The sequence below is a fragment of the Epargyreus clarus genome, unplaced genomic scaffold (genome assembly GCF_041222505.1).
Source record: "Epargyreus clarus isolate Ecla_fem2 unplaced genomic scaffold, WU_Ecla_fem_2.2 ptg000007l, whole genome shotgun sequence".
In the NCBI taxonomy this organism is placed as follows: Eukaryota; Metazoa; Arthropoda; class Insecta; order Lepidoptera; family Hesperiidae; genus Epargyreus; species Epargyreus clarus.
The window spans coordinates 9,144,089-9,170,842 of record NW_027332215.1 but is presented as its reverse complement, the minus strand read 5'-3'; the positions used below and the strand labels follow the sequence as shown (position 1 = coordinate 9,170,842).

Genomic DNA, 26,754 nt, shown 5'->3' with positions numbered 1-26,754 from the left:
GTATCAAAATTTACTTCTTATTTACTCCACAGCGGATAGATAAAGTACCTATATACTTCTCACAAAGAGTCTAAAATGATTCCCAACAGCCACCTTATTAGTAACCAGAGCCTCGAGCTTAATACGATCTGTGAAACCTTTGAAATAATGTGCCTGCAATTCCTTTTTGATGCAATAGAACTGAACACTTGAGAAAAAGAGGCACTTAAAAAAATCCGCCTCACTGAAAATCACTTTCCTACGACAAAGCTGTTCTTGCTACTTGCTACTTAGAAGACGAGCCAACGTATGGTACTTAAACCAACCGAACCTTTTGTACTGGCACGTTGCTATTAATTAACGCTCTAAAGAAACTAGTTAATGAGATAATCGTGTTATTTTTTTCTTTGAAACTCACAGATCGGGACACTGTCTTATAAGAACTGTCTTCAGTATTTTTGAATTGCATTCATTAATGGATGAAGTGTTTTAGTAATTTGAGTCTGTTTGCACTTATTACTATTTATTTATAAGAAAAGATGGTTGTTTCGTTTAGCGAAGTAATAACACCTTCCATATAAAACGTTTTAAATAATTAAAAACACAGAAAACAAAAAATGTATTAATCTCTGTTCAAAACACTGACTACATATTAGAAATTATCAATTAGGCGTTTAGTCTGAAATGGAACCCAGTATTATTATACCAGTCTGCTAAACAAATATAAGATAACAAATATGTAATAATTAATAATTATCCATTAGTACAAATTAATTAGTATATTGTCATATACGTAGGAATTACAAATTAATTATGCCTGTCTATTAATTATCACTTGTTAAACGGTGAAGGAAAACATCGTGAGGAAACCTGCATATCTGAGAGATTTATAAAATAAAAATCTCAAAAGTAGGTATGTGAAGTCTACCAATACGCACTTGGCCAGCGCGGTGGACTATGGCCTAATCCTTCTCATTATGGGAGGAGACCCGTGCCCAGCAGTGGGACAATAATGTGTTGATAATGATGATGATGATATGCCTGTCTTGATTAAACGGAAAAGTCAATATTGCGTGACTATTATATTTAATGCGTGATAGTCATTAATAAAGGACTGAAAGTCTACCAATCTGTGCCGGGAAAGAGTGTTGAGCTACTGCGTAAATCTTAGTGCCCAGCAATACTACAATGGGTTAACAATCATGATTTGCCATCACTCCATCACTTGGGCTACAATTAGTTCATGTTACACCGAACGTGATTTATCTTCAGATCCGAATTTCCACATGTAATCCATCCACGAGATTACGGACTAAAAGATAGCAGTGATAGATAGTATATTCAACATAAGGGTCGATTAATTCAAATTGGGGCAGGTCTGATGTACCGAATAGCGGTCCAAACGTGAGTGCGTATTACTGATAGGAATCAAATCGATGTACTTAAACATTTATGTATGAACAGTCGTAAACGTAGAGAAGGTGAGCTTATGTACGGCTTATGTGGATTCTGAAGCAACAAGAGTAGCGAATTCTATTAGTTTATACGAGTAGGTTTATAAATAAAACGTTTGTGTGTTTATACATTGTATAAACTTGTGAAATAATATTTGAATACTAATAACTTATCTCGATTCAAGATTTGGTATATATTTGTATTGCTTATTAGTGTTAATACCTATCTGGTGCGGTATCGGATTTAATTGTCTATTAAATTAATGTTCATATATTTAATTTGTGTTTGACGACCCGCGTGGCGGAGCGGTCACCATACCGGTCTGACGCGCAGAGGGTCCCTGGTTCGATCCCCGGCCAGACATAAATCTAAATATATTTAGGTTTCTGTTTCTGGGTCTGGGTGTTTGTGTATTTGTCTCTGTGTGTCGATAGCATCCAGGATACAGGGAATCCTAGTGTGGGGCTGTGAGTGTAGAAAACGTTTAAAGCGTATGTCTCTGTACTTGTATTTGTAAATAAACGTAACAGTGGAATTCGTTCATATTATATATTACGCAGTGTATATACAATGTTTTTAGTATATTGGCCAAGAACGCAACTGATGAATGTTCCCCAGCTTAAAAGACCTTCCAAATTAAATATTATAAACTTTTAAATTTTGTCAATAGAAAAGGATTTTCCGGAAATAGAGACGTGTCGGTACTGTTAATTATTCGCTTATTTAATTATAGCTTCTCTAATTTTTATTTTGGTCGATAATTCCCTTACCTAATAATAACAAGTAATTTAATTAAAAATCAATAACCCGACTGCACTAAAAAGGCTGAAGTACAATTTCCAAAAGCGGTGAAATAGGCGTTTCATTATTTTTATCCAGAAAGCCAAATACAAAGTTTCATATCTGCTTTAAAAACAAAAGATGTTCAAACAATATTATCCTATTTTATCCTCGTAGTGCTCATTTACACTATATAAAGAACCTATGTATAAAGTTCCACCACTCTAAAGTTCAGCTGTTTCCCTTTACATTGATGTCTGGCACAGCAACTTACTCATTTAGTCAGACAGTTATCTCAATGTGTTATATTTATGTATATGGTATATAATGTATTATGTGTAATCACCTTTTAATTTCCTTTATTTTGATATCCTACTCGATAGGTTTGGTTATTTTTTTTATAACGTGTTACTATTTCCACCATAAAAATCCATCATTTACGCTCTACAGAATATATAACTTCAGTAATTCAAAGTTCCAGTCATTATTTTACCTCGTTTGGGGTAGAATTTCATTATTTTTATCTAACAAGCCTGATATAAAATTTCATAGTGTTTGGTGCAAAATTGGTGGTTGTTCAAATGAACTTTTAACCCTTATTTTACCCTCTACGGAGTTGATTTTTTGGAAGAGGCTAAATAGGTGTGTCTTCGTTCCTATCCAGAAAGCCATATACAAAATTTTATAGTAGATGCTTCAAAATTAAAGGATTTCAAAAAAAAAAGTCATCCCCCATTTTACTATCTTGGTAGAATTTCCAAAAGGCCTTTCTTACTACCTATTTACGTTATATAACGAACCCATGTGCAAAATTTCAGAACTCTAAATTAAGCGGTTTTGGCTGTACGTTGATTTCTGAAAAATGAAAAAGTCATTTAGTTAGCCAGTCAGTCAGTCTTCTTGCTGTTTTATATGTATACAAATATGTTTTTATAATCTCCGTTTAATTTCCCTGCATTTGATACCCTTAACGGTTCGTGGTTCGGTTAACTTTTTTTTTAAATGTGTTAGTATTTCGCGTCAAAAATCCGCCATTTGATTTTTTTTCTAACACCTATCTAACACTCGGACACTCGGGTCATTGAGACGAATATAATGATATAATGATTGTCGACATTTAGCCAGCCGTTTGTTAGATCCGACCAAATAAAGAAAGACAAACATACAAGATATGCGCGAAAAACATAATCCTTCCTTGGCAGGGTAATAAAAAATACGCATTTACGGATAAAACTACAAGATTATTATAGATTATTTTATTACTGAAGTATTGATAGATGTTCAATAAAAATCTAACGATCAAACTAAGTTAGCTAAGTAATATTTCCAAAGCTCTTTGGCTAAGCTTTGCTGTCAGCGTGTACGCTGTCCTCGGAAGGGAGGAGATGATTCCATTATTTACAAAGACTACTTAGATTGGCGTCTTAATACTTTAATACGTAAGTTGTTGTTTATTTAAACTAATATTTGGCTTCCAGAAATGCTCAATTACAAAACTGTTTTTTAATAATAGGTGTATTACTTATTTTGAGTCTTATGCTACAATAATGGGAATAAAATCGAAAGCAACATAAATATATCATTTGTTATGAAATATACACCTAAATTGTATTGGTATTGCAAATACTTTTAAAATCAATTCAAAAGAACACATCCTTCGAAAATAGACGTGCTTCGTAACATTTTACATTCACCAAATTGTCTACATGCAAGACTGAGTGCAGGAAAACGGACGAAGTTGTCCTTTATTTAGAAAGCATGTTCAAAAATGAGCTAGAAAATAAACAGCGAAATGTTTATCTTCCAACTATGAACAAATATTGGAGGTGACCTGGCAACCGCGGCAAAGGAAGCCATTTTCCACAACGCCTTCTATTTTTCCTTAATCTGGGGGCGCGGAATGAAACAACGTTAGCATAAAACTCTCGGATAAAAATTAGTTTCACGCTGGAACACAAAGTGATAAGGAAGCCTAGTTCGAAATTGCTTTGGTCTTTTGGACACGCTATTTTGTATACTGTAATAATTCGAAGTCCAGGGATTTTGTATATGGTAGTAGACACGTTAATTTGAGCCGTACTACTGATTAACAAACATGATGTAAATAGATCGAAGGTGTGAAAAATACAAACGCACTATGTATATTTTTCTCTTTTTATGTCCTTAGTTTTTAGCTTTGTGTGGTGATATTTTGTTGTTCAAAGATCAAAATTTGAATAATGAAGAATGACAATCTTTGGCAAGCACAACATTGGATTGAAATAGTAATAATACGGCCCACGGGAGCGCTGTACGAGCCGAAAACTTAAGCGGTGACCGCTTTCGAGCAAACATAAAAACTCTTACTAAGGGTTTGGATAGCACATAAAGTCTTCAAATTTAATGTTATTTCGTTTTGATACTAGAATATGTAACCGGCATTTGGAACCCGATACAGCTAAGAGCTATGTAGACATTGTGTATACGAGTATTATTGTCCCGTAACACACGTACGGGACAATAATGCTCATACATTTGGGATACGTAGAATTTTCGATAGTAACTTATTCGAGTTTCGAGAATTATACTAGCTATGTAAGTAAATTCTGGACATTTTAGTTTATTTTTTCGCGTAACGTTAATCCTTATGTAAAATTAAATCAACCCAAGTTACTCCTTTTAAAATCAACTAACAAAGAGTGTCCATCAACTCGGACCAGCCGTTTTGGAAAAAGACAATAAAAAAGTTAATGGGTAATAAGTTATTATCACACACTATCAACAGACACTTCAATTTTATTTATATTATGTAGTTTAATATAGGTATGAAACTTTAACAACTTACTGTAGTCACTATTTAACACATCTTATGTGAAACTTATGATACAAGTTTTCGCGTTGATCTACGATCTCCAAGAAATCATAAGCGCGAAAGTAAAGTTCAAATTAGCCTTCCCAAGGAGTGGATGTGCAAAGTTAACGAAGATTTAACAAACTTTCATATTATAGAAACACGAGGTATTGCGTCTGTACATAACCTTAATACACTCACAGAATTCACAAACTTGCTTGTATGAAAAACTTATAAAGAGTTTACATACGAGTAGTTTATGATCAGCTTATTAACGACGACGAGGGAGAAACCTTCAAAAGGTACCCGAGGCCATGAGAGCGACGCTATTACATGGGACTTTTACCGCACTAAAACCCCCCCGGTGGCTGTCTTTGGCGTTTAGGGGACCTCTGGGATCTCCAACGGAACACAATCTTCCTAACGCGATGCCCCTATCGGGCTCTATCCTAGGGGGAGCGAAGTTATTTACGCTCCTCTCACATTCCCTGATGATTACAGCGATATGCGTCCACACTAACCGCTGTCCTTCCCGGAATCGCTTGCTGGACGACTTGAGCATCCACTCTTGCGGCCCGCCACCTTGGAAGCCTCTTTTAGTCGCCTCTTACAACAGGCAGGAGATAACGTAGCCCTATTCTAGTCCCGGGACTACAGGGACAAGTCCTAAAGTAACCCTAGTACAAATTGACTTTAACACCTTATTTAATTTTAGGCATTTAACTTCTATCAAGAAAATAACTTTACAGTCTTAACCTGACTGAGATTTAAACGCTGAATGACTAGTGTTCAAATCATATTATAACTACTTAATATCATGGTTGTTAACCCAATATTGTTGGGCCTTGTCTTAAAGCGGAAGGCTGTAGACCACAGTCCCTCGCGCTGGCCAAGTGCGAATTGGTAGACTTCACACATCTCTTTTTTACGGAACTCAAGTGTGTTGCTTTCCTCGCAATGTTTTCAGTTGATATTTATCTGTATTTATTTATTTCGCCTAAAGGTATACTGCACCATATTCATTTACAGATACATTTCGAAATTTAAATATTTAAAGTACATACCTTAACCATTGCGCTCTGCACAGTCATTTCCACGACGTGAAGGGTGAAGTTGTAGCGATGCCCTTCTTCGTTGAACGATATATTTCCGGTGATACCTTCAATATCGGTCTGAAACAAGAAGAAATGTTGTAGTTTTACTTACAGTGTAAAAGTGCAAAACTACCAGACCTGTAATTTAATTCAATAAAAAAATTCAATGATTATTACGCCACGTGCTAGCGGACAAGAACATTAGATATTACTTTCTACCCGAGAACGACATAGGAGACGACAAAATCATTATAAACAGGAGATTTCCAAGAGCGTTCTCCTGTGAAGTTCTAATCTAAATAGTTCACGTACAATCACGTCCAAGGACCGTGAATATGGCAAAACTATTATTATATTGTGAAAATGAGATCATCCATGAGCTAAAATCGTTAAACTTAAGCATAGTTCGCTAATCAAAATCTATAAGAATGTCTTTCTAGAAATTTGATCCTTTTCAGCATTTTCTAGCGTTACCTAACCATCTTAGTCTTCCAGCATACTTCGTCATAAACCCATAACAGTATCAGCTCGTATAAGAGAAAATAGTTTTATTAGGCCATAGTCCGCCGTGTTGGCCACGTGTGAATTGGTAAATTTCATACACATGCAGAACTTCTAATTGACTAGGCTATCTCTGCTATATCCAGCATATTTAATGCTTAAAATATCATAGACCATCTAGTACCATACCTTTATTTTCAAAATAATCTAATATTGACTTGAAGTTAAGTATAAATAATGATTTGTTGACACAACCTACAATGCCCAAGTACCAGGACCGAATAATATTATAGGTAGAATGAGTAGCGAGCGCGAACTGGACCGAACAGATGTCGTGACTAATGTTCTAAGTTCGTAAGTGCTATCGGTTCCGTACCTTTTTTACCGTGTAACAGTTTGCTCCTCCCACAAATCATGTGAAAGGTTGTGGCAGCATGAACAATGCGTTTTATTATTATAGTTTGCTATTGGCTATGTCGAACAATTCGTGACTGAGTGCGTTATAATAGATTATTTTACTTTCCTAATAAAGTTGGTATATCCTGGGCTATTCCTGGATCCTTCATAATTTCCTGGTTCTTCAAGATAAGTAAAAGTAAGTAAAATTGCCGGCAATGAATTGGCAAGTCTACTGGAGTTGCAAATATGCATAGGCGATGGCGATTTCCATTATGTAGCCCCGTTGTCTTATCGCTAAGATGAAAAGAGTTTTTTTATTGCAATACATTGATTATAGTTTTTATAAAAGGTCATGAGTTAGTAGAGTTAGTAACTATTTATTAATCTGTGGTATAGTTACTTAGCTAGGCTAAAGTAACGTCAGATAGTGAAGTACCCGTAGTAAAATCATAGATACCTTCTTAATCAATCTGGAGATCTTATCCCCATGCTCGAAGGGCACCACCCAGCTCTTGCCAGGGTTGCAGTCGATGACCTTGGTCTGGTTGGCTTGCGCTGCAGCACGGCGCAAAGCGTTTCTGAACGCCTCCGGCTTCTTCCTCCAGAGTCTTCCCAGAGCATCCATCAACACGTGCACGCCATCGTACATGAGAGCTGTTTGGGCCTGTTCAAGAATATAAATAAATTAATAAGGCTTATTAAATAGTACTTATCGACTAACGAGCAATAAAATAACGTATTCAACAAAAACTTAACGTGGCTGTATTGTTAAGTAAACAACTACTTTACATTGTTGTATTGTTAAGTAAGTACGTAGTATTTTTTTATTAATTTGTTGTGTGATCCACTTCAAAATCAATTGTATTCGAATTGTATTGTGTTTAGTGTAACGCCCTTTGTTATAAAAATTGACTTATAGTCAAAATATATTATAAAATGAGCAAACCATAAATAGTTGATAGATTTTTTTTTAGATTAATTGTCTTCCCCTTAGGTGATAACTGTTTTTTATATTGCATTCGGTTAATACGCATAAGTATTCAGAACTTCTAAGGACAAATTGAACTTTCGTTAAAAATAAAAGTGCTTTTAAACCTTTAAAGTATATCTGGCAGCTTATGTGGTTAACACTCGCATATCATTACTTGGAATAGCAGCCTGATGAGTGACGACATATGAGTGTATTACGTACTAAATAATTGTACTGATTTTTTTATGAAATAAAAAAGGAAAGTTCGAAACAATCCTGTAGCTACAAATAACTGTGAGAAAATGTAATGCTATTCAAGTTTTTATTGCTCTCATAAACTAAAGAGACGTACGTAACTCAACGCTCACATCAGCTGAGATGCTCGCATCCATTTTGGACACATTACCAATTGCTCCTTTGAAACAATTCGCTTCCTTGTTTCGAATTAGGACTAAAAGGGCCCAAGAACAAGAAGGGAGATCATAATATGGAGTAATAATTTATGCAGGGTACCCACTTACGGTTTCATTAGGGTATACGTAAGTTAGTGAAATCTACATAAGCGCGTTATTACTTCAGGTCGAAATTTTCTTCGAGAGAAACTGTATTTACCACCTCGCGGAGACTTTATGTTATGCCTCGGGTTTGTCGTAAAATTTTGTTGATACCGTGTAGTAAAGAAGATTTATAAATGTATACGGGTTGAGTGGCGCGTTCTATTATCCCTAAGCCCTTGGGTATGAATATGGTTCGAGTTTTTCTTTGTTTTACTATGTAGACGATTTTCGTATCATAGTTTAGTAACGTTGATTATCATACAAATATAAAGTTTTTGTAAAGCAGTTAGCAGTATAAGTATTACTGTGCAGTTAGCAGTATAAGTAGAAAATGGAGTAAAATTTAACATATTCTTATAATACCAGCGCAACACACGTTAAAGAAACAAAAAGTCGACGCGAGAGCGGTTCTTAATAAATGAGAACAAAAAAATCTACAGTGAAAGTCGGAAATCCTGAATTTTCATTCAAGGAATATAGGGGTACTATTAAAATTCCTTCTGGTTTAGTTTAGTTAAGAAGTTAAGCGTTCTGTTTTGAAAAATATCAAAAGAATTTGAAAGCGGTTCTTATTTATATTCAAAGGATTTATTCAATTGAAAATTTAATGGAGCTTAGGTATTAGGAACACCTTAGTAAAGATTTTTTAAGCTATTGCATAGCTTTTATCGCGGGCTTTGAGCGCGGCGACCGAATCGAGAAATTCCGTAACGAAAATTAATAACACCTTTGTTGGATATCAAGTCTCCAGGCAACCGAGTTGTTGACTGTCAATAGAAAAATATGGATATAATTGAATAAAGTATTATTTTACATTCCTTATTATTTTATTTGATATTGGCGACGAGATGTCGAATGAACTAAAAAACAATAAGAAAATACGAGCCACATTACGTGGGTTAATGAAACGAACCGAAAATTACATTTCGGGAATAGAAAAATTAACAATGAAGAAATAAATATACGACTGAATTCTTTACAAGAAAATTTGAACAAATTCTACGCGATTCAAGAAAAAATTGAATGGCTTACAGAAGAAGAAAATTTAGAAGAGGAAATAAAATACAAGTACGAATTTGAAGAAATATATACAAAGCTAAAATTTAAATTGTTGAATGTACAAAAAGAAAATAATCGGCTAATACCTCAATTTTCTTTTATATCGGCAAGAGCGGAAGTTTATTTGATAAACTGTTAACTGTCAAGGCACGCTTGAGACGTACACCTAATACAAAAGGGTTATCACCTTATCAGTTAATGTTCGGCAGAGAGGTAAGAACCTATATGCATGCCTTATTTAAGAAATCCGCCCCACTATCCAGATTACATTACAATGCACCGCCAACGAAGGAGTTCGGATAAGGTAATAAGGCACAAGTCCGCAGTTACACCAACCCAGGAGTTAAATGGGAGTTCGGAGTCGTCATCCGAAGATTAGGTAGACTCCATTATGAAGTCAGAACTGAAAATGGCATACTGGTGCGCCGTCACCTTGACCAAATGCTGCCGGCGCCCCTGGTGGTGCAAGTAAAAATAGCGGTGGAGGACTGTTGGATATCAAGTGTCCAGGCAACCGAGCTGTTGACTGTCAATAGAAAAATATGGATATAATTGAATAAAGTATTATTTTACATTCCTTATTATTTTATTTGATAACCTTGATTCGTCAACTTGAACACAGATGGCAGTAATACACATTTTTTTATAATCCGTGCGGAAATCTTAAAATTGCGTGAAGTATATTTTATAGCTGATATTTGCAATTTCTTATATAATGGTGATATGATAAAATAGTGGATAAAGATTTATTAATGTAAATGTTGATGATTATGGAAGAATGTATTGTATTTCTGGAATTCCTTCTGAGCGTTTTCATAGCATAAATAATAAAGAGAAAAAAAGGAAGACAATGCTGTTAATGCTCCCGGGAGGATTTGAACCTCCAACCTCTCGGCCCATAGCCGAGTGCGCTAACCATTGCGCCACGGGAGCGCTAACAAAGGTGACGAACTGCGGCATAACATCGTACAAACACGCGTTCTACACTCACAGCCCCATACTAGGATTCCGTCTAACGTGGGTGCTATGAACTCGGCATTCAAATATCGTAATTCAAACTTTAAAAAATTAACTAGGAATTCATTTTAAATCCTATAGTGGTTATTACATAAATTTGAAGATGGTGATTAAAAAGTACTTGCTCTTAATTTAAGATATTGTCACTTCGTTACGTAGCAGATACTCTTTGAAAAACACATACCTATGCATTTTTTTAAAGTAGTATTTTTCTAAGTTAGTAAGGAAAGCTGCTGTAAATATTTGTTGTCATACAATGTTCATAAAACAGGGCTCCTATTATACAGAATACCTCGGGAAACGTTCAAAAATAATTTTATATTAATCAATTTGAAATAAATAAAATTAGAGAGCAGTTATCTTCACATAGTTGTACCTAAAAACAATTAGACATCAAAAAATATTGTATTTTTTGCTTATACGGGGGTTTCAAAATTTAAATGGTTAATGAAGTCGGAATTGCGGCAGTTAAGAATTGTAGTTGACGTAAGAAACACTGCATCAGTTCTGCCGCTGCTCGACTCGTTATTATTTCTTTGTTTGTTTGTTTGTTTCGTTATTGTTTCTTTTGTAAAGACCTCGATGTAATTACTTTCTTAGCCTTTACCTTCACATACAAGTTTAGATTAACGAGAAACTCGTATGAATAGGAAGCTCCATCTTCGAAGTTTTAATCTATTCTTCCTCCTTCCTGTTATGTTATCTAAGTTAAAAATTACAAATAACACTCCCGTTGGTGCTTACATTTCCCAATGATTGAATATGTTTAGGAGTTTCCTTGTATGAAATAAATAATTAAGCTAAATAATAATTATGCCTATCGGTAAAATGAATGACTAGCATGCGTGTGACGATTTCTGTAAAAAGCTTCATAGGTATAAAATGTACAATTGTACATGTACTATTGTAGGTAAAGATAGAGGTATTTTACTTGTGGATTTTATTAGATTATCAAATATTGATCTACATTTTTGTATAGTATAGGAGATCTAAATGATGTGATGAGAAAACTTTCTTATACAAAACATTCCAACTTCATGTGATCACAAGATATATCAGCGTTTGGTATCTATTTAAGTATAAAACAATTAGATTAAAAAAAATATATATAAATATTTACTTTTATATATTAGTATAACGACTTTTACACATTTGCATTAGCAAATAGCAATCTATAAAAATACGAACCATTTATACGAGCCTAAATAATGGAAAAAAAATATTTATAAAAAAAGAAAAAGTAGTAATATTAAAATAAAGTTATTCTAACATAGTTTAAAAATAAAGCAAAAGGGAATAAGTAGAGAACAAGTAATTAATTAAAAAATTCAAAAACCCGACTGCATCAAAAAGGCTAAAGTAGAATTTCCAAAAGCAGAGAAATAGGCATTTCGTTATTTTTATCCAGAAAGCCACATACAAAGTTTCATAGTAGGTGTCTGCTTCAAAAACAAAAGATGTTCAAACAATATTATCCTATTTCATCCTCGTATTGCTTTACGCTATATAAAGAACCTAAAAATGTGTAAAATTCCAGCACGCTTAAGTTCAGCGGTTTCCCTTTGCGTCGATCTCTGGTACAGCAACTCACTCATTTAGTCAGACAGTCATCTTGATGTGTATATACGAGTATATATGTACTAGCTGACCCGGCAAATGTTGTTTTGCCAAATAAATAAAAAAATGTTAAGGGTGAACAACCCTTATCACTTAGAGGTAAAATATATAGATAGTGGCCGATTCTCAGACCTACTGAATATGTATATAAAATTAGGTGAAAATCGGTGAAGCTGTTTCGGACGTGTACGGTAACAAACACGAGAATTTTATATATAAGATATATTAGGTATATAACGTATGTGTAATCTCCTCTTAATTTCCTGTATTTTGATACCCTACTCGATAGGTTTGGTTAACTTTTTTTAAAACGTGTTACTACTCGTATTTCGCGAAAAAATCCACCATTTACGGTCTATAAAATATATAACTTCAGTAAATCAGAGTTTCGGTCATTATTTTACCTCGTTAGAGGTAGAATTTCATTATTTGTATCTAACAAGCCTGATGCAAAATTTCATAGTGTTTGCTTCAAAATTGACAATTGTTCAAATGAACTTTAAACCCTTATTTTACCCTCTACGGGGTTGATTTTTCGGCAGGCGATAAATAAGTGCGTCCTTGTTCCTATCCAGAAAGCCAAATACAAAATTTTATAGTAGTTGCATCAAAATTAAAGGATTTCAAAAAAACTGTTTTACCCTATTTTACCCTCTTTAGGGTAGAATTTCCAAAAGGCCTTTCTTAGTACTTATTCACGCTATATAGAGAACCTAGGTGCAAAATTTCAGAAGTGTAAGGTCCTTGGTTTAGGCTGTACGTTGATTTCTGAAAAATGAAAAAGTCATTTAGTTAGTCAGTCAGTCAGTCACCTTGCTGTTTTATATATATACAAATATGTTTTTATAATCTCCGTTTAATTTCCTTTCATTTGATACCCTACTCGATAGGTTCGGTTAACTTTTTTTTTATATGTGTTACTACTTCGCGCCAAAAATCCGCCATTTATGTTTTTTTTTACTAACACCTATCTAAGGACACTCGGGTCATTGAGACAAATATAATGACACCTTAACTGTTGAAATTCATCCAGCCGTTTGTTAGATCGGATCAAATAAAGAAAGACAAACATACAAGATACGCGCGAAAAACATAACCCTTCCTTGGCAGTCGGGTAAAAATGCTATGTAATAGCTTTACCGCGGCAGTCTCCGAGTGCCACACGCATTTTTTTTTATTTATTTATTATCGTATGTTGACACCACCGCAATACCTACTTTCATCTCGTTTCATTTATTTTGTAATTAAATTCATTTGAAATTTATAAATGCATTCATATAATTAATTAATATTGTGTTAGATATTAGATAACCATGTGTGAAATAATCCTCTTATGCAGTTTTTGGTCCTCCACTTCGCTCTTATGCACAATAATTGTGTACTATAATGTAGGCTTCAGTGCCACCACTCTGTACATTATAATAAACTTGGTATAGAACCAACCAAACTTTAGTACTGGAAATTGGAGTTACCTTACATTGGACGATCGTGGTAATAAAAATATGATTTATTTTTTATATCCCCAAACCTTGTTACTAAAGCGAGATAAACGCGGATTTTAGGTGTAATATTTAAATACAAAAAGTTTCATTAAAATAGGTCCAGGTATATACGATGGACTCATAGTACTAAATTTTAGGACTCTTACTGTATATTTCTGAAATCCTAAATAAACATCATCATCATCAACCCATTACTGTCGCACTGCTGGGCACGGGTCTCCTCTCATAATGAGAAGGATTAGGCCATAGTCCTTCGCGCTGGCCAAATGCGTATTGGTAGTCACATCTTTGAGATTTTTGCATTGACATTGCTATATAATTCTTGAAATCCAAAAGAAGGTCTATCATACAATGAAAAGTTAATTTTATTTACGTTTCTACACCCACTGGTTTACGCTGTGAACTCACACAGACGTGGAGTATTGTTACGTACGAGTAGATACATATTACGGTAATAGTGCTTGATTGCGTTTAAGCGCATTATGTCTGGATTAGTTCATTAATCATAATTGATTCGTGCCAAGATTATTAACATTAGTTCAATATCGAATAGTTCGAAATATTTGATTACAGGGATTGGAAAATTTGATGTAAGTTTTTATTTGGGTTTAGAAAAAATATGCAAGGGTGGTTGTGTAATTTCCATTTCCAAGCTTTTCCAATTTCATAAAAAATATAATATAAAGATTTGTTTAATTCTCTTTCTCTTTCTAGCAAGAAATTTAGACTAAGACTATTGACTTGCTAATTCAAAAAAGCATATAAGGGCTAAAAATATGTAATATATAACAATTATAACTTTTTATAGCTAACGTCCTAGTAACAAAGATACGAGTATACTGTAGTATCGTAGTATAGCACGCTCGTATCATTTATACAGGAATACAAATATTTGTTTAAAAAACTAATAAAAATGCGACAGATATTGGTTTGTTAATTCCCACCGGCCAATATATCCGCTTTTGATATGTACATTTTTGGTGCGTGGGAATTCCATAATCCTCTTATCACAATTCTAGTTAGTTTTCACAGCCAAAATCAAACGTTCGTTTATTAAAAAATGTCGAACGAAAATTATGAATCAATTTGCCAAAACTATGAAGATATTTTAATGGTTTATTAAAACAATTTATATGTTATTCCGTTATTTTGTTCAGTTATTTTAGCAAAAATCTTTTTTTATTTTTGATGTCGTGCAGTGTATACTTGCATTCATTTTTTTGTTTTATTATAATATCTATGACTTATACTGTATGTTTGAGAGGTTGTCTGATCACTATGGTTTGGCTGGGTTATATTTGATATAATTGCAACACATTTTAGCGTGAAGCAGTTCCCGCATTTCGGCGGAGGAATGTGCGTGCCACCTGAAATATGAGGCGACTGTATTATTCATCATGAATACATCTGCGACCAGCTTTAGTTAATCTCAGTTCTATCTGAAGTTGGTCATACTCACAATGGCCATGGGCTGTCAGATTGGTTAGTAAAATTTATAAAATAAGTACCTTACTCAAACTTACTTAACTTTTATAAAATAGTACATTTTCTACAATCGTTTCAAAGATCGAATCTGAGGCAGAGAAAATTATCTCCATTTTAAATTACAAGATTTTATTAAAGTACGTGATAACAAGCCTTAGAGATATGTGACAACATTTTACAATCATGATCAATACCATTTGCACCATTTGTTGAAAATGTATTTAATGTTCGGTCCCCTCCTTTAAATTGAACCTTTCAATGCCAACTCTGTTACATTAAGCGTGTGTGCGTAGAAAGTAATTCAAGGTTCCAAGGCTCTTAAACAATGTACGTACCAATTAGGTTACCCGTAACCTGCCTGGTACCCTCGGGCACAAAGAGTATGACCCATATAATATGGCGTCTGTAGATTTTTGTTTGTATTCAAATTACATTGTTATACAATTGAATACTATGTATGGAACTCACATTATATACAAAATATGTATATTCTTCCAAATATTCTTTTTACTTTAATTTGTCACATAACATTACTTCCCAGAATCCTCCTTGATCCTTATAAGCAATACTATCAGATAGTGGTATAATATAGAAGGTGTATTTTTTTTTTCAAAATTATTCGATTCCCGGCTAGAGAAATATATATTTTCAAAAAGTAATGATGCAGTTTTAGTTTTTATCAAAATCGGCCTCGTAACATTTTTCGCTAATCCTTATAGCTTCGGATTTGGCCCTGAAGGCCTGATGGACAAATTCACCCTATGTAATATGCAATTTAAATGGTAAAAAGCATTCCCATCTACGAACATTTTTTATCCCATACAGGTCATTAAAGTCATTCAAAATGAGTCAAATATTTAAAATATGATCTATTTGTGTTACCTCCTCATTTCCTCGATGTGACTTTCTCGACTTGAGGTATATGCAATCACATTAAAGAAATTATAAGCACAATTAAAATTATAATAGTAGTCTGCTACTTACCGATATGGTACCCTTAAATTTAGGGTCCATTCGTTTCAAGCCGTCCATCAGGTCTCGCACCATTCTGCGGCTGTGGTCCACTATGCGGAAGCCAGTTATGTTCACTGCTCCATACTCGGTCACCTCGTTTTCCCAATGATCGTCCATTACCTGTTAATGAAAATTCAGTTTTAATATACATTTGGACGTGATAAAATTAATTAAAACTCGAACCTAACCCTAGTAGTAATATTTAAGAACTTGGTTGACACGCTACCATGCATATTTACAAAACATCTAAGAAGGTTAGGCCTGCCGACATCAAACTGATATCCTTGTACGAGACGATATGACAACTATACAGTGTGTGTAGATTTATGTGTGCCATTTCAATAGGAACAGGTATTAAGGACTGAATGGCGTGCGTCAAGTGTCAAGACAATCGCTGGCGACTAACTGCACCGGACAATATGTTTGATCGGCCCGTGATTACAACCTGGCCGAGCCTCGTGACAATCGGAACTATTTGCCTATTGTGGAGATTGTTACACAAACATATTGTATACCGAGAAACTATATTGATTAAATTATTTGAATATTTGATTGAGTGAGTCAAAATGAAAATCTATGCGATTTGCATAAAAACTTGCCAATTGGCACTTGGCCAATATTTTTTGTGTCATGTTATATTGAATATGCATATACAGGGTGAATTTTTCAAATAGGCCCTAAGGGCCAAATCCGAAAGTATAAAGATTAGCGAAAAATGCTGAATGGAGTTACGAGGCCGATTTTGATAAAAACTAATACTGCATCATTAGTTTTTAAAAATATCGTTTTCCCTAGCCGGGAATCGAACGAGTTCATTTTGAAAAAAATACACCCTCTGTATTATTCCAGTTTCTGATAGTGTTGCTTATAAGGATCAAATTCTGGGAAGTAATGACAAATGACAAACTAAAGGAAAAGCGTCAATTTTAAAAAATACAATTTTTTTCATATTAATTTGGCAGTTAAGTTCCCGCCATTCATTAATTTAAACATTTCGCGTATTAACAGTTATTTTTGGCCTAATGTTTCAAATCATTCGAAAGAGGACGTTTTGTTCTCCAAGAATTTATATTTTTATGTTCAACTTAGTTAAGGTTATTTTTAGCACCATTATAATAGATTTTTAGTTGCAGTTGAGAATGTGTGAAGTTTGGTTTAATACAGATGTTACAAGGTAATACAAAGTTGACAATTTGCGAGAATGACTTTCGAGTCAAATACGAGTGATATTTAAACAAGGAGATATAGATAAAAAACAAAAAATAAGAATTAAGTAATTAATGAGTTATCTAATTTTATTAAAAAAAATAAACCCTAAAAACGGCGGAAACTTAGTTGCAAACCTATTACTTGCTCATACTAAGCCGTATGTCATGGTCATTACATCGAAGAATTAGTTGATTAACCAACAAATTCTTCAATGTTAGGCTTATGTATGTATTTTAAAGCATTTTACATAAGTCATATGTTATGTATAATCCTTAAGAATTCGTATGTCAATGTATGAAAAAAATGTATTTCTTATAAAAAAAAACATTTTCCTTTCATTTGTCACATAACATTACTTCCCAGAATTTGATCCTTAGAAGCGACACTATCAGATAGTGAAATAATATAGAGGGTGATGTTTTTGTCAAAATGAACTCGTTCGATTCCCGGCTAGGATAAAAAATATTTAAAAAAAGTAATGATGCAGTTTTAGTTTTTATCAAAATCGGGCTCGTAACTCCTTTCAGCATTTTTCGCTAATCCTTATAGTTTCGGATTTGGCCCTGAAGGCCCATTTGAAAAATTCACCCTGTATACGGTCAATTTCAAGTATTGTAACGAGGCCATTAGTCTAAAATCATACAAAAATCTTTAACTTTTCAATTATTAACTACAGTCATTAACTTTTAACAAGGATGTAAAAAAATTAAATAATAATAATAATACCTTTCGCGATGAGTTCACAAGAGTACACCCTATGTGATTGACTCATAAAGCTTATCTAATTTCTATAATTTATGTTTAAAGATGGTAAATTACATTTTAGAATTCCAGCCATTTCATCGTGTCCCATGTCTCTTATATAAAATACTAGAAATTACAAAGTTTTTTTCTTTATTATACCCGGCAAACTTTGTACCGCCTTAAAATCTATTTATCAAATATTTTTCATATAAAATATAGCCTATGTTACTCGTACATAATGTAGCTTTCGAATGGTGAAAGAATTTTTAAAATCGATCCAGTAGTTTTTGAGCCTATTCATTACAACCAAACAAACAAACAAAGTTTTCCTCTTCATAATATTCGTGTAGATAGATAAGTATTTGAATTTTTAACGTAAAAATACTAGTTACCATATCGTTGAGAAAAGATGTCAGGCTAGTCAAAATCAACGCTTTACAAAATCACACTAGCATTCCCAATTGTACCACCCCTAAACAAAAGCGTGTAATAAATGTAAATTCACAATTAAGACGTCTGCCTGGCAGCAAATTGAACTCATATCCCTCTGCATGATGGTTACGCTAATAATATTATCAAGTAAATAAAATATTAATCTGTACATAGATATAGCTTTCAAACATTTACACAATTTGATGTCCCTCGTGGCGGAGGGATCATCCTTCCGGACTGTCACACAGAGGGATGCGGTTCGATCTCTGGCGAGACAAATATTTGAATGATGAATTTAGATTAGGGAATCCTAGTGTGTGGCTGTGAATATGTGTATAGAAACATCTTTGAAGAACTTTTTATTTGAACTTACGAGCAGAAACTAGAGATTCTGTGCCACCTCCTGTCTCCATAATCCGACTAGTTTAACAATATCGATAGTCATATTTAAAACCGTATGTATCATAAAATCTCGATTGTATGATAAATTATGGGAACCCACATTGTTTTCACGTGATAAACATATTAATTGCCTATATACAAATATTTCTCAAATCTTTATATATATATATTTCTTATGTGCATGTGTATGTCACTGAACTCCTCCTAAACGACTGGACTGATTTTGATGAAATTTGTTGTGTGTGTTCAAGGGGACTTGAGAAAGGTTTAGATTCACAATTTAGTCCGGGGAAAAAGGTTTTTCAATTAATTTTTAATTTAAAAAAAAAATTGTAAGTAGTTTTAGAATCGGTAACTATGCATTTGATCAAGTGATGATCTTTAGCAAAGTTGTTGTCCAAGAGCCCACGAGGGTTTGGGAGTTGGTAAGACCAATTTTCGACAGATGACACCACTGTCATTTCAATGCAGGTACAAATTTTCTGTTTTATGTATGTCATATTATTTCTTTAAAATGCGGGCGAAGCCACGGGTACCACTAGTCTTAATATAAAATTTTAAAATACAGGCACTTTTTCATGTTTGTTTTTCAACGCCTTGATTGCACCCGGCATTTGCCTTAGTGTCCAATCCGAGCAATTTGCCTCCGGCCGCCAGGTCAATTATAGTTTTGTTTGCATTGTTGGCACTAACTAGTGCATCCATTGTATAAACAGTATTGTAGATGCAGCAACAGGTAAGGCGTAGTCTGTAGTTATGTAATTGAACTTAGTATCCAAATGTACATAGAGATAAATTATTGTGTAATAATTGAGTCAAAAATAAATTCTCAACATATTTCAATGAATGTCCCTCTTGCAATTGTTCTTCTATCCCATTCCACCATTAAACGATCCAATTTTTAAATAATAATATTGATAAACTTTATAGCTTAACTAATATTTACTCTTACATCCTAAATGAACTAAGCATTTACAATGAAGTTAAAAATATGCAGAGATGCACCAGCCTTTCTAGTGTTCGAACAATATGAGAGTAATGAACCAACTTCTCGCAAACAACGTTAAGCATAGACTTTTACAGAGATTTTAACAGATGCTGTATTCTCATGAATAATTAACATATTGCATTGAAATGAAACAACAATACCTCATCAGACCACAAGTGATGTTGACATAATTATTTCTTCATTGATGATTTGAAATAATTATTTTATTTAATGTTGTGTTACGGAATTCAATAAATACTTCATTTGCTTTGTTGAAAACCGCGATCTCATTATAACTTTTATACAACAGTTACATTAATTAAAACTTTCTGATTTTTTAATTTAAATTTTCTGATACATTTCGACATGTTAACAATAATGTTACAAATTAAAGTCAAATAAATTGATAAAATTCGGAAATATTTTAATAATAATGTAATTACATATTATTCTAGGCATTTATAATTAATTTAAAAAAATACTTAAAAACCTATTTTCAGAGAGTTCAGAAAGCAATGACTAAGGGAATTTAGCGCGCAAGCAATAATTCATTTCTAATACTCTTCAAAAAGTAAGACCCCGTCTTCCCGTCTCTTATCGCTAATTTATAATTTAAAAAACGCTTACCAATCCACTGAGCAGGTAGTGGTAAGTCCGACGTCCAAGGTAGACGTTCCGAACGTGTTCTATCAAGATGTTCTTAGCATTCTTTGCGTTACAGTCCAGCACGATGCGCTTGTTGCCCCAACGGTCGTGGACCTCGAGCGCCATGAGGAACTCGATAACATCAGTCACGTTGTGAACCCTCTTCACCAAGTTGATCTTGAATGGAGCGACGCCCGGCAAAAGAGTTTGGTACAACTGCTGCAGCCGTAACAGGCCTGGGAACAAAGACAACTGTTATCTGGAGTACCAACAAGAAAATGCAACTTTAAACTTTATAACGCTTTGATATTTCGTTAATAGCAGTCCCCTTCGAAAAATACACTCCTTGAACTAGTATAGCACAATTAAGAAGTTTGTGTCAAATTACAACCACACGGTAAATCTCATAACACGAACGGAAATAGTTCTAATACAGTTGATAAAATATATTTACATATTCTTATCATTCTGTGAATAAATCAAACAATTTGATCCAGTAAATGAAATAAACTGAAACGTATCGGTAATGCACGCATAAAAGCTTTTTGAATGATAGGAAATTGAATATATTCTATACAGGTCAATAGAAGGTTTATTGGGATGTTTTCGAGGAAATTTTCCTTACATTATAAGAAAAAATCTTTTCTCCGTAACATCTTTCTCATTTTATTCCGTATAAATTTGAAACATGAAGAAGTAACATCAAACAATTAGAGGAGTATAATGCTTGTCAAATACCAATCCGAGACCAATGAAATTTTAATTATTATTTATTTTGCAAGGCCTGGAACAATGCTTGAAGATTTAAAAATAATTGTATGAAATCACATTTTGTTATATCTTACGCTTAAAATCTTACGCTTGGTATGAACAAATATCTATATATATAATAGCGAAAGGATACTCACGTTCAAATCGTATTAATCAAGGTTTTGACTAAACTACTGAAGCTACAATCATGAAATTTAAAATATAGCTTCATTTTATAATGTAGATGCGCACTAAGAACGGATTTTTTGATATTCCACCGTTAAGGGGGTTAAATGGGGTTTGAAAGTTAGTATGAAAGTCCGTCAGTTTTAAAGCAAACTGGATGAAAATTGATATTTAGCTTTCTGATTTAAAGTAATAAAAATCTAATCTAAGGGTTTTTCCAAAATCAACCCTAAAGGTGGTTAAATAGGGGTTGACTAGCTTATTTAAAATTTTGTCATTTTGAAAGCCAGCACTATGAAAGTTAGCCATTGCTTTACTGGTTAGATATAATAGAACTTTAGTTCTACCGTTTTTGAAAAATCAACCCCTCAGTGGGTTAAATAAGGATTGTAAGTTTTTATGGAATTCCCCCAGTTTTGATCTAATCTTTATGAAAATCTGCATTAAGCTTTTTGGTAGAAAATAATTAAACACCTATTTCATTGTTTTTGGAAAATCCACCCTTAAGTTGGTTAAATAGGGGTTGATAGCTTATTTTAAAATTAGCCAATTTGAAAGCCAGCACTACGAAAGTTAGTCATTGCCTTACTGATTAGATATAGTGGAACTTTAATTCTACCATTTTTGTAAAATCAACCCTTATGTGGGTTAAATAAGGGTTTAAAGTTTGTATGAAAGTCCTCCAGTTTTGATGTAAACTATATGAAAATTGGTATTTGGGTTTTAGATAGAAAATAATTAATCACCCATTTCATTGTTTTTGGAAAATCATCCCTTAAGGTAGTTAAATGGGGGTTTGAATTTTATTTCAAACTCCGTGAATTCGGAAGTAAGAACTATAAAAATTTGCATTTAGCTTTCCTGTTGGAAAAACTAGAGCTTTTTTAACACCGTTTATGGAAAATCTACCCTTAAGAAGGTAAAAAAGGGGTGGAAACTTCGTTTAGACGTACGCAGCTTTTTAAGCAAAGTCTATGAAAATTGTTATTTGGCTTTCTGGTTGAAAATAACAGGACACCTATTTCACAGTTTTTGGAAAATCAACCCTTAAGGTTGTTTAATAGGGGATGGAATTTCATTTTAAAATCCGTTTATTTGGAAGCAAGGACTGTTAAAATGGTAATTGGCTTTCTGGTTGGGAATCATAGAATCATAGAACACCATTTATGGAAAATATACCTTTAAAAGGGAATAATAGGGGTAGAAATTTCGTTTAGAAGTCCGCAGATTTTGAAGCAAAGTCTATGAAAATTGGTATTTTGCTTTCTGATTGTAAATAATATATTACTTATTTTGCCATTTTTTGAAAATCAACCCTTAAGGTCGTTAAATAGGGGTTGAAACTTTATTTTATAAACCGTTAATTTGGAAGCAACCACTATGATAAATAATCATTGACTCAATGAAGCATCTGAGTCACTGTTTTTTAGATCAACCCTTAAGATGGCTATAAAAGGGTGTTTACACATCTGTTTCAGCATTTTTAGCAACTCAACAATCAACTCCATTAGGGTACTATACGTAAAGAAAGTTTCTTTAAAAACCGTTATTGAAGTTACTTCCTTTGGCGTGTCTGAAAAAAGAACAGAGTGCAGAGAAGTTTAGTGTAGGGCGAAATTCCACGAGCCGTAGTAACATATATTTTTAACATGGGAATGTATTGCGCGTGCTGAAGTGCAGAACAGCGGTTTTTTAGGGTTCCGTACCTAAAGGATAATAACGGAACCCTATTACTAAGACTTCACTGTCTGTCCGTGTCACAGGGCTCTATCTCTGGCACCGTAATAGATAGACATTTGAAATTCTTACAGAGGACCAATAACGGTGGCCGCTATAACAACAACAACAACAAATACTAAAAATAAAAAAAGTTGAAAACAAAAAGGGGTCCTCATACAACAAACTGCTATTCGATATTTTTCCAAGTAACTTTTGAACCGTTAGAGGTAGACAGTTCAAATTTTCACAATGTGTGTACTTTAATGGCTGCTGCAATATTAAATACTAGAAATTTAAAAAAATGAAAATTGTGGTTGTACGGAACCCTCCAGGTGCGGGTTTGACTTGCACTTGGCCAATTATTAGTAACGCGCAGACCCGCGGGCCACAAGGGAAAGTCGCGGGCCACACACCACCCGTGGGTGTTGAGTTGCCGACCGCTGGTGTTGAATATTAGCTTTCAGAAATTTGCTGATAAAGTATTTATTGATGCATATGTACATACATAGGAATGTTTTTGAAATTCTACTAAGGAGGAAAAAGAAGTGTTATATGTATGTATACGGGAATCTTTTAGGTTCGAAGTTAGAAACGTGAAATTTCAGATAACGTCTATTCAGACAAATACATGTCAACGTGGACGGGTGCAAATTTCATATATGATAATGCGTAAGTTTATTCAAATTGGCCTACATTTTGGTATACTGATTAGGTACAACGCAACTACTTTGGACACAGTGCGTGCCAACATTTTGCCCTGCCGTGGGGTATGGTTGTGGTTATGCGTGGATTACTGATGGTGATGTGGTAGACACATAGACCTTGGATTAAAATTTTTGGTTAGAACAGGGCTACAGTATCCCCTGCCTGTCGTATGAGACTAAAGGGGGACTTGTGTAGTTGCGGGCGGCAAGAATAGGAGCTCTAACCGCCCACACGCCCACACAGTGTACACAGTGACGAAAAGAAAAAGCTTTTATTCATTAAATATTAATGCTACTTTATCGTTAAAATTGTTAAAGGTACAAATTTCCGATTACAGTTATTTGTATGTCATATCATATTTTTTTAACGCGGGCGAAGCCGCGGGTTCTGCTAGTGAGTAAATAAATTAACTAGTTGCTTTTTAATTTACCTTTATCGTAATATGTATTAAGTGATAAATTAAGCAGTTTAATAAATTATTTTAAGCAGTGATAGCCTAGTGGTTAAGAAACTCGTCCTCGATTAAGGGGTCCGAGGTTCAATTCCAGGCACGCACCTTTCATTTTTCGAATTTAATTGTGCAAATTAGAAACTAATCATCACTTGCTAAAACGGTGAAGGAAAACATCGTGAGACACCTGCATACGGGTATGTGAAGTCTACCACTACGCGCTTGGCCAGCGCGGTGGACTATGGCATAATCCTTCTCATTCTGAGAGGAGACCTGTGCGCAGCAGTGGGACAGTAATGGATTGCTGATGAAATAAATTATTTTGGTATGAATAGTTATATAATCTATTCTATTATACATTTTTTGACAAAATGTTGGTTTAAATCATTAATAAGAAGGAATGTGAAGGAAGAAAGTAATTTGCTCTTCATTTACCTTTAAATGTTGATATGATACTGATGTATACCTACACTAACACTCGTTATTAATAATTAATCTATCCGATATATTGCTTACCAAAGATCGATATTTCATACTTCATGCCTACTAGAAGTTATCAAACCTTCAGTAGGTAAATTTATTTCAAATCGTTTTATTTCAAATATCCCAAAATACTAGTAGGTGTCTACGAGTATTTTGGGATATTTGAAATAAAACGAGTTGAATATCAACAGGGTGGAAGCTTGAAATAGGATATCGTAACAATAATTCCTTTGTCTAATATTGCCAGTTCCATCGCAGATCACTCAGTAACCCGAGTGTGGTATAGCGAAATCGGTTTATTTGGTATTACGAAATACGATGCCGACCTTCACGTCGAAAATTACATTCGACGATACAAAGTCAGATATCTAAGTACAATTACGCCGGCGTAGAAGGAGAAGAAATATAATGATATAGCATTGACAACGCCAGAAGCGTTTTTGCGTCGGTCGATTTTCTGGTTCTCGTAAAGCAATTTGAGTCCACGCGAATTTTATCGAATTAAACGCCCCATATAAAACAAGCGAAACGAAAAAAGGACAAAGCGCTCTACGAAGGGGCAAAAAATAAAAACTCTTTGCCGCGTGAGAGGGAGACACGAGGACATACGTTATTATAATGTGTCTAGCTTCTTTTCGGAGTTCTACTCGCGTGAAAGCCACCGATCAGATTTTTCTTTGGTGACGAAATAAATATAAGCGATAACTATTTTCGTCATGATATTTTTTCCCCTTCATATTTTTAGTCCGTCCTTGTGACATACAAGGTTTAGGTTAGGTTAGGTTAGACACGACAATAATTTATTTGACAAATCTTATAGTGCAAAAATGTCACGTGGAGACGTATCACCAAACTGTAGATATTATTAAACGTGAAATCGTGAAATAAAACACAAGACAATTCCGTAGCGCCAAGGTTGTATTGTACGAGTAACATTTTCTTATTTCTGGAATCTCAATATTGTGGGGCCTTCTATAGAATTCTACTCGAGGGGAGTACCTAATGAAACGTATGAAATACGGAATATTTTTTGTACGAAACCCAATACTGCGTGAAATAATTTGATATAAACAATTTCAGAGATGTTACACACAGTTAAATGTTACGGAGTGGAATATCTATTTGTACTTACTTACTCGTATTGTTATATTTCGTTCAGGAAACGACATAAGGTCGATTCTTATTAACATAATAATGTATGTATGTAGTTGTATATACGAAGCGTTAAGCATGTTTGGTAATAATAGTATTTTAGATTTTTAAATAAAGTCCATCTGTATAAGTATCTTAAAGTACAATTTGCTGTGTACGACGTATTTGTAATTGTATTCCTCTATTGATCTATATAAAAGTATATTCATTTAAAAACAGATAGATGTAGAAATCGAGCAGTTAAACGTACGGAAGTATACATACCAAAACTTTAGTTCTGATTTATAAAAAATAACCCGTATTTGACTGATTTGCACCGTATAATGAACAAATAGCTCTAATTCTTCACGTTAGTTACTCTTCACGGGTAAATAAATAAAGAATCTAAAAATCTCCCAGTCGTAGAGCGGTTTAGCAAAGTTTGTAGGTGCAAAAGTAAACAGCTCTTAGGTTCCGAGCAAATAAAATATCCTTTTACCGCAGTCGTTCACTTTCAATCCTCTTTCAAATTTATACCACTTAACACAAATAATGTAGTCTAACTTCACGACCATAATTTGACTTGGAACGCAAAATCTCATCACTCAAAAGTGAAGGCCGGAGTGAGCCAATTGCGTAATTAACTTGGT

At 34.0% G+C, this 26,754-nt stretch overlaps 1 protein-coding gene and 1 non-coding gene across 2 annotated transcripts in view; both read right to left on the bottom strand.

The window, feature by feature from the left end:
• Positions 1–26,754, bottom strand: part of LOC140743349 (glutamate receptor 1) — a 138,580-nt gene that overhangs the window by 32,594 nt on the left and 79,232 nt on the right. Inside the window, exons 5-8 of the mRNA XM_073074523.1 lie at positions 20,662–20,915; positions 16,230–16,379; positions 7,496–7,702; positions 6,109–6,216 (exon numbers count right to left, since the gene is read on the bottom strand). Coding sequence (XP_072930624.1) covers positions 6,109–6,216; positions 7,496–7,702; positions 16,230–16,379; positions 20,662–20,915 — 719 coding nt within the window. The remainder of the gene's footprint in view (positions 1–6,108; positions 6,217–7,495; positions 7,703–16,229; positions 16,380–20,661; positions 20,916–26,754) is intronic.
• TRNAH-AUG (transfer RNA histidin (anticodon AUG)) lies at positions 10,485–10,557 on the bottom strand. The gene has a single exon. It is a non-coding gene; the product is annotated as a tRNA-His (tRNA).